Below are 9303 nucleotides of genomic sequence, written 5' to 3' on the forward strand. Positions count from 1 at the left end.
CCCCCCCAGAGTCCTTTGACAAAGAATCCGCCGAGGGGGGGGCTAATCGGTTAGCACCATGCTGGCGCTGCGGAGGAAATCATCGGGCTCACCAGTGCCATTTTAAGGACCATGTGTGCAAAGGGTGCAGCACAAAGGGCCACCTCCAGCGAATGTGTAAAAGAAATAGGATTCACCGTGTTGATGAAGAGTCTGCAGAGGACTATGAATCCAGCACGGATTATGAAAAGGCGGTCAGAGAGGCAAGCTCAGCCCCACAATGAGGTGTACGGAATGTTTACCTGCATCACAGAATGTTCCCCGTTGAGAATGGAAGTCGAGATAAACGGCACTCCAGTCTTCATGGAGGTGGACACGGGGGCGAGCCAGTCAGTAATGAATCAAGATAACTGAGAGGCTGTGGGATAATCAAACTGAACGACTCAAGTTGGTCCCGGTTCAAGCAAAGCTGCTCAGCTACACCAATGAACTTATCCCAGTCGTTGGTAGTGCGAATATTAAGGTACTCCATGATGGCGCGGTGCACAAGTTACCACTGTGGATTGTTGCAGGTGATGGACTAACGCTACCCGAAAGAAGATGTCTGGAGAAGATCCATTGGAGCTGGGAAGATTTCATCCCTCCAGCGATCAACGTCCCCCGTGTTCAGAGGCAAAGCAAACCCACACCTGAGGTTGGATCCGGCACCAGAGAGCAGACCAGCACAGCACCCGAGGCACAGACCGCTCAGCACAACTGCACAGAGATGATCCAGCTGAGACAACCCGAACGCAACTCCCAGGCTCCAGTGGCAGGACTCCGGAGGAAGAAAATCGGATCCAAAGGCGACTTCCCAGCTTCGGAGGCAGAACCCGGGCAGAAGAGGATCACAGCAGCCGACCTTGTGGATGGAAGAAAGATGGCGCCCAAACCACGAGGTGAAGCACTGAAGGAAAAGATGGCAGCGGCCAGACCACGAGGTGCAGTGCTGATGGAGCTACACGTGGTACCAAGCGAAGAAAAGGATTGGGGTAAAGATAGCAAGGCTCTCAAAGCAACCCACCACACTTAAAGGAATAGTCCCACATTCTCACATGTAATAACAACTGTGAGCTAAATGTAAAGCTGGTAATTGATGATTAGAGTTTTATGCATGTAATAAGCAAAGAAAAGTCAGGCGATTGCGATCAGAGCTACAGTTTATTTACAAGCAGCAATGAAACGTTGTGCGATGAGGATTTCAACTGTACTCTGATGATGTAGCGGGCAAACACCCATCGGAAGCACACAGGTCCAGCGGGCTACCCGATGCTGTAGCCTGCGCCCCTGGGACCAGGATGATGCACCATGGAGTGGGGCCACAAGCAGCTAAAATAGACAAGCTGCAGAGCAAGCGATCTCAGGAGAGCAACGGCACTGGTATCGATACCCTGCCCCTGATCGGCTCCACCTCTCAGGCACCCGATGGCACCAACTGCCACGAGCCTGAAAGAGCAAACTGCGTGAAGGCGCAGCCCCCAGACCCCATCGCCGCCAAGGCTACGCCTGGGAGCGAGGGGTCACCCGCAGCGGTTCCCCCAATTGGGACCGGGACCAGCCAGGATCCCAAACCAAATAACGCCCAGGCAGGCAAGATAGCAGTTTCCTGTGCACTGCTAGACGATTGCTCCTCCAGGAGCAGCAGCGACCCAGGGCGCAAGGAAAAGACTGGGAGGTCATAGGCATCTGTGAACCTGCCCGACACTAGGAGCAACGGCAAAATCCCTGAGAGCGGGCAAATCGAGCCAACCAGGCTCCCACTGCCAGCACCGGGCAACGCGCCGCCACCAGGCTGCCTGCACACCATCGAGCAGCTCTGGAACTAGCTTGTCCTCACACACCGGTGCTGACCCCAGCACTGATTCCAAAGATGTATCATCAATGTATCTCACCAGTCAAATGTACTTGCCTCACAACTGTATCACAGATGCAATGATGTAAATGCAAATTTATTTTTCTGGATTTGAATGTATGTGAATGTGATGAGCCACCGGCATGATCTACACATGTGGGGGAAAATGGATGCATGTTGCCATGGACACACACATGGATCACACCCAGAACCCACTGAAGTCTCACTGCATTATCGAACCATCCCAACTGGTAACCACTACCCAATATTGTGGCAATAAGGACTTGGGGGTTAATAGGGAGAGAGCCAAGCCAAAGCACAGCCAAGGTGCAAGGGCTATTGGCACTTAAGTCTGGGGAGAGCCGAGCCAGAGCACATAGTGCAAAGGTATTGGCACAAAAGACTTGGGGGAGGGGGGAGAGTGATGTTATATATGCATACTGTAGATATACTCTCTGTGTAGTCACTGTATAGTTGTATAAGATGGAGACTTGTTTACCGGAGGTACCATCAACAAGGTTCACATTGTATACATTATGCTGGCACCACCAGAGGGCGCAACTGGAGGCGGCCCAGGGGTCACCTGCACAGCAAGCACCATATGGTATCCTCACTCTGGAGTTATATTAAACGGGCTAAGGTCACTACAGTTCAAGTGCAATACTTTGCCTCGTGGAGTCATTATCAGAGCATCTAAAGACATAACAATGTTTATGGATTTTGTAAAAAGAGATATGAGTCACTGACATAGAAGCTTACTTTAAGTTCGCTCTTTGCCAGAAGACCCAGGATGCTGGGATCCACTTAACATCTACTGACAAAGATCTGCATTAGTTCATCAAAGGTGACAAAGGACTGTCTCCCTGGTTTCTGTCCCTAACTAAGAATGCAGAAGGGTAAAGTGATGGTTACAATAGAATTAGAATATCTGAATCTCTCTGAAGGATCCTGACACTAAACCATCTAGCTTCAGTGAATACTGCCATTCTATCCTTTTAGATACCTTCTGAACATCTCGAGAGAGAGTGTAGCATTCCAGGATCATTTTCTTTTTTATTCTTTTGTGAATTTGATCAAATGAATGCTTTTAAAATTGCCAAATGATAAATAATCATCCTTCCACAAAGCACACTTTCCTTTGCATATTATCTTTGGAAATACCTGTGCTTACTCCATGGCCTGTGTTTTGGCTAAGATTCAGCACTCATCAGAAATATAAATTCCCTTGGTTCTTTACGCTCAGCAGGTCATTACTAATCAACCCAACAGATTTCAACAAGATGATGTACAATATCTTACAGTAAACCTGACTTGTCCCATCGGTTTCCAAAAACCATACTCCTGCTATCTTGTACCTTTCTCCAACCAGGAGAGCAGACCATGAGCCACAGCCAATTTCTTAAGCTCACACCCATTTTATTGGGACCACTTCTACAGTATTGATGCACACCCACTAGGAACTGGGTTACGATTACAAAACAGAAAGAGACTCTCATACAAAAGCAAATGCTGGAATCAGAAATAAAAGTAGAAAATGCTGGAAATCTCAGCGGGTCAGGCAGCATCTGAGGAGAAAAAGCAGAGTTAACGTTTCGGGTCGATGACCCTTTGTCAGAACTGGAGTATGTTCGGAAAGAACACATTCTTAACAAGCACTGAAAGGGGGAGGGGAAGAACAAACAAAAATAAAGAGACTCTCCTGTTGATCAGGTATGTATATAAATCTGATGCCCACTTTACCACCCAGATAATATGTATACCTAAACGAAAAAAAAAAATGATACTCACCTGTTACTACCCAAATTTGAAGTTTCTTTTCCTTGTTCTTGTGCTTTGCTTACTTTTTCTACAAGAGGACAAAGCAGAGCCAAAACATTAAAAAATGCAATGCAGCTTTAATATTTCACTTAAATTCTTTGAAATATTTTTTTTAAATGAAAGGTGAGGAATTTTATTTTTTGTTTTGTTAGTAGGCATTGACATAGGGGTTCCTGTACACATTTCAAATCAGAAGTCTATATATTTTTAATATCTATTTAGGAACATAGGAACAGGAGTAGTTCAGTCTCTCGAGATTGTTCCGCCATTCAGTTGAGTTGTGTCTAATCTATATCTCAACTCCATTTGCCCACTGTAGCTTTATATCCTTCGATACCCAGCAAAAATCTATCAGTCGCAGCCGTGAAAATTTCAACTGACCCAACAGCCACAGAATTTTGGGGATGTGTGTTTCAGATTTCCACTACCCAGTGTGTGAAAAAGTGTTTCTGGATTTAAACTCTAAATTACCTCGGTCTTATTTTAAGATCATGCCCTATTCTTCTCGATTTCCCCAATAAAGGAAATAGTTTCCTGCTATCTACCCTATCAAATCCCAAAATCTAATTTTAAACACCTTGATTAGATCACCCTCAACCATCTAAATTCAAGGAAATACAAGTTAAGTTTTTGCAGCCTGCCCTCATAATTTAACCCTTTCAAGTCCTGGTACAATTCTGGTGAATTTGCACTTGACCCACTTCAAGGCCAACATGTCTTTCCTGAGCTATGGTGCCCAAAATTGGACGCAGTACTCCAGATGGATCTGGCCAAGGCGCTGTACAACCGAAGCATCACTTCCTCACTTTTTTATTCCAACCCCCTTGAGATAAAGGTCAACATTCCATTAGCCATTTTGATGACTTTTTGCATCTGTGCATTAGTTTTTAGCAATTTAGTAGTACGTGGATTCCTAAATCCTTTTGCTCCTTCACAGCTCCTAGTCTCTGACCATTAAGAAAATATCCTGATTTGTCTTTCTCACATCCAAAACGGATAACCTCACATTTCCCCACGTTGAGCTCCAGAAAAGAGAAGATAGAGGGTGACCTGATCGAGGTCTTTGAAATTATGAAGGGGTTTGATGGGGCAGATGTAGAGAAAATGTCTAAAACTAGATAATCACACAGAAATCCAATAGCGAATTCAGGAGAAACCTCTTTATTCAGAGTGGTGAGAATGTGGAACTCGCTATGACATTGGGCAGAAGCATAGATGCATTTAAGGGAAAGCTAGATAAATACATGAATGAGAAAAGAATAGAAAGGTGTGTTAATAGGAGAAGGCTTGTGTGTAGCATAAACACCGGCATAGACCGGTTGAGCCGAATGGTCTGTTTGTGCTGTAAAATTCTATGTATTATGTTGCAGTTTTGAAGGAGCAATAGCAAAACTTTTCTTCAGCTGTGGGAAGATTCCTTCAAGTACTTACCCAATTGTTTTTTGAAATCCACAAGTGAATCTGCCTCCATCACCCTTTCAGGCAGTGCATTCCAGATCATAACCACTTGCTGCGTAAAAAGTTTTCCTCATGTCGCCTTTGGTACTTCTGCCAATCACCTTAAATCCTCTGGTTCTCAACCCTTCTACCAATGGGAACAGTTTCTTTCTATCTACTCTATCTAGACCTCTCATGATTTTGAACACCTCTATCAAATCTCCTCTCAATCGTCTCTGTTGTAAGGAGAATAACTCCAGCTTCTTCATTCGATCCACGTAACTGAAGTCCCTCATCCCTGGAACCATTCTTCTAAATCCTTTCTGCACCCTCTCTAAGACCTTCCTTCACATCCTTCCTAAAGTGCAGTGCTCAGATACAATACTCCAGTTAAGGCCAAACCAGTATTTTATAAAAAGTTCATCATAACTTCCTTACTTTTGTACTCTATGCTTCTATTTATGAAGCCCAGAATCCCATAAGCTTTCTTAACCGCTTTCTCAACTTGCCCTGCCACCTTCAATATGTGCACATACATCAAGTGTCTCTGTTCCTGCACCCCCTTTAGAATTGTATCCGTTAGTTAATATTGCCTCTCCTTGTTCTTTCTACCACAATGCATCACTTCGCTGTGTTAAATTTCATCTGCCACAAGTCCACCCATTCCACCAGCCTGTCTATGTGCTCTTAAAGTCCATCACTATTCTCTTCACTGTTCACTATACTTCCAAATTTTGAAATTGTGCCCTGTATACCCTAGTCCAAGTCATCATCAAGAAAGGCAGTGGTCCTAGTACCGCCCCTGGCAACCACCACAGTATACCTTCTTCAAGTTCGAAAAACAACCGTCCACCACTACTCTCTGTTTCCTGTCAGTTAGCCAATTTCATATCCAAGCTGCCACTGTCCCTTTTATTCCATGGACTTCAACTGTGCTGGCAAGCCTATTATGTGACATTTTATCAAATGCCTTTTGGAAGTCCATGTACACCACATCAGCTGCGTTGCCTTCATTAACCCTCTCTGTTACCTCATCAGAAAACTCAATCAAGTTAGTTAAACACAATTTTCCTTTAACAAATCTGTGCTGGCTTTCCTTAATTAATCCACACTTGGCCAAGTGACTTAATTCTTTTCCGGATTATCGTTTCTAAAAACTTCCCCACCACTGAGGTTGAACTGACTGGTCTACACTTGCTGGGTTTATTTTGCACCCTTTTTTAAACAAGGGTGTAACATTTGCAATTCTCCAGTCCTCTGGCACCAGCCCCGTATCTAAGGAGGATTGGAAAATTATGCCCAGTATCTCTGCAATTTCCATCTTTACTTCCCTCAGCATCCTAGGATGCATTCCATCCGGTCCTACTGACTTATCCACTTTAAGTACAGTCAGCCATTCTAGAATCTTCTCTATCAATTTTTTTCCCCAGCCAGTATCTTAACTACCCCCTCTTTCACAATGACTTTGCCAGCATCTTCTTTCTTCGTAAAGACAGATGGAATGTACTCATTTAGTACCTCAGCCATGCCCTCTGCCTCCATGCGTAGGTCTCCTTTTTGGTCCCTAATCAGCCCCACCTTTCCTCTTGCTACCAGTTTACTATTCACATGCCTAAAGACGACTTTTGGATTCCTTTTTATGATAGCTGCCAGTCTCTTAAGAGTCCTGCAGAGTCCAGGATGATTCACTTCGACACTAAAATGAGTTCCGAGGTGACTGATGAGACCAATGCGGGATCTACAGTCTGTCACAGATGGGGCAGATGATGGTTGGAGGGACGAGAGTGTGGGGTGCTTGATTTGTCGTACACTCCTTCCGCTGTTTGTACTTGGCTTTCATGTGCTCCCGGCGAAGAGACTTTCTCGGATGCTTCTCCTCCACTTTGAGCTAAAGCCCATGCAGCAGAGTCTGGTCTCCAATCGTCTTGGATTCCCTTAGCATTGGACCAAGACCTTGCTCTGTCAAGTTCGTGTGCAATGGCCACTCGTTAAAATAATTCATGCATAGGCGATTTCCACCCTTTAAAATGAAGTTCGGGACCTGGAACATCAGGACTCTCATGGACAACTTTAACAGCGACAGACTGCTATCACTGACCGGGAACTCAGGCACTTTGACATCGCCGTCCTGAGTGAGACAAAGTGGGCAGGAGGTCAGCTCATGGAACAAGGTGGTGGATACACCTTATTTGAGAAAAGTAAACCAGAAGACGACCGGAGCTACAAGTCTATTCTCATACTCTCCCTTTGCCCCTCTTAACTCCTTTTCTACTTCCCCTCTGAACTTTCAATATTCAGCCTGGTTCTCATTTGTATTCTCAATCTGACATCTGCTCTGGCTTTGGTTACCTTCCTTTCCCCCTCGTGTGAATGTACCTCGACTGTACCCGAACCATCTCCTCATTAAAGGCAGCCCATTGTCCGATTACAGTTTTGCATGCCAATCTTTGATTCCAATTTACCCGGGCTAGATCCATTCTTAACCCACTGAAATTAGCCCTCCTTCAATTAAGTATTTTTACTTTAGATTGCTCCTCGTCTTTTCCAATTGCTAATCTAAACCTTATGATGCTGCTCCCTAACTGTTCCCCCACTGACACTTGCTCCACCTCGTTTCCCAGAACCAGATTCAGCAATGCCTCCTTCCTCATTGGGTCAGAAACATACTGATCAAGAAAGTTCTCTTGAACACACTTTAGAAATGATTCCCCCTCTCTGCCCTTTACACAATTACTATCCCAGTCTATAATAGAATAGTTGGTGGCCTATAGAATATACCTAGTAGTGTAATGGCACCTGTATTTTTTTTTAAATAACCAAATAGATACTGTCCTTGACTCCTCCAGGACATCCTCTCTCCAGCACTGTAATATCCTGCTTAATCAATACTGCCACCTCACCTCCTTTCTTTCCTTCCCTATCTTTCCTGAACACTTTATATCCAGGAATATTTAGTACTCATTCCTGCCCCTTTTTGAGCCAGGTCTCCATTATAGCCATGACATCATATTCCCATGTGGCTACTTGCACCTGCAGCTCACCAACCTTATTTACCACGCTTTGTGCATTTACACACATGCACTCTAAACTTATTGTGGACCTTCTTGTATTCTCTCTTAGTTGGACCCGAACTACTACTATTTCTTACTCTAGTGCTATCGGTCGCTCCCAATCCATTATGCACCTTGTTTCTCCTTTGTAATGTTACATCCTCGTGCATCCCCCTGCCAAATTAGTTTAAAATAATGCAAGAACAAATGGCTTTTCACATTCCATTCAAACCGATTTCTTCTGAAAATCATGTACAAGTTGCCTGGTCTTCTGATTTAGCCTTCTGAAGGAGCTGAATAACCACAAGTGGAACTTCTGAAAAGATAAAGCTTTGCCAAGTTTCTCCCTGACCCTACATGTAGTCCAACGAGACTCCAGGAAATCATTTTAATATTATATTGGGCCGTAAATTGCGCCTCTCTGGGTGCTTGCGATGTCCGTACGCACCCGAAGAGGCACCGCAAGTTCCGGATTTAAACATGCACTGCGTATGCACCTAAACCCTACACTTGCGATCTATCAACATTTCTTTTGACAGATCGCACCATTATGAAAGTAAAGGGCCTCCACGGGCGGAGAGTTGGGCAAATCTGCCTAACGAATGTCCTTAAAATTCTTACACCTGGTAAAAGCAGGCTTAAGGCCTGCTTTTTCCAACATAAGAGTTTTAAAAGATAGAAAATATAAATTTTATGACTAATTTTAATATTAAAAACCCCTGTCCATTAAGGCAAGTTTATTTCTAACACTATTAAAACATTAAAAAACAATTAAAAAAAACCCCATTTAATTCCATTTCTATTAATTTTAAATAAGTGAGGTGTTTCTTTTATTTATGTAAAGTGTTTTTTGTTTGTGGGGGTATTCCCATTCATAGGGGCCAAGTTTCAGCCTGAGTTGCTCCTGTTTTTTTGGAGCAACTGGTTTAGGATGGAGTATCTTAGAAATTGCAATTCTCGGCATATAGTTTGCTCCAGTTTTAGTCAGTTAGAACAGTTTCAGTTTGGAACAGATTTTTTTTTTTAAAAAGGGGGCGTGTCCGGCCACTTATGCCCGTTTTGAAAGTTTAGGCAGTGAAAACTTACTTCAAACTAACTTAGAATGGAGTAAGTGTAGATTTTTGTACG

General features: G+C 43.9%; 1 protein-coding gene across 4 annotated transcripts in view; it reads right to left on the reverse strand.

Moving 5' to 3' along the window:
* Positions 1-9303, reverse strand: part of znf827 (zinc finger protein 827) — a 115547-nt gene that overhangs the window by 36188 nt on the left and 70056 nt on the right. For all 4 annotated transcript variants that reach the window (XR_011590854.1, XM_070871578.1, XM_070871577.1 and 1 more), the window contains exon 8: positions 3659-3716. Coding sequence is in view for 3 of the 4 variants with exons in the window: in XM_070871578.1 (XP_070727679.1) it covers positions 3659-3716 (58 nt within the window). In the remaining variant the exon portion in view is untranslated. The remainder of the gene's footprint in view (positions 1-3658; positions 3717-9303) is intronic.

This window comes from Pristiophorus japonicus, chromosome 2 (genome assembly GCF_044704955.1).
Source record: "Pristiophorus japonicus isolate sPriJap1 chromosome 2, sPriJap1.hap1, whole genome shotgun sequence".
NCBI lineage: Eukaryota > Metazoa > Chordata > Chondrichthyes > Pristiophoridae > Pristiophorus > Pristiophorus japonicus.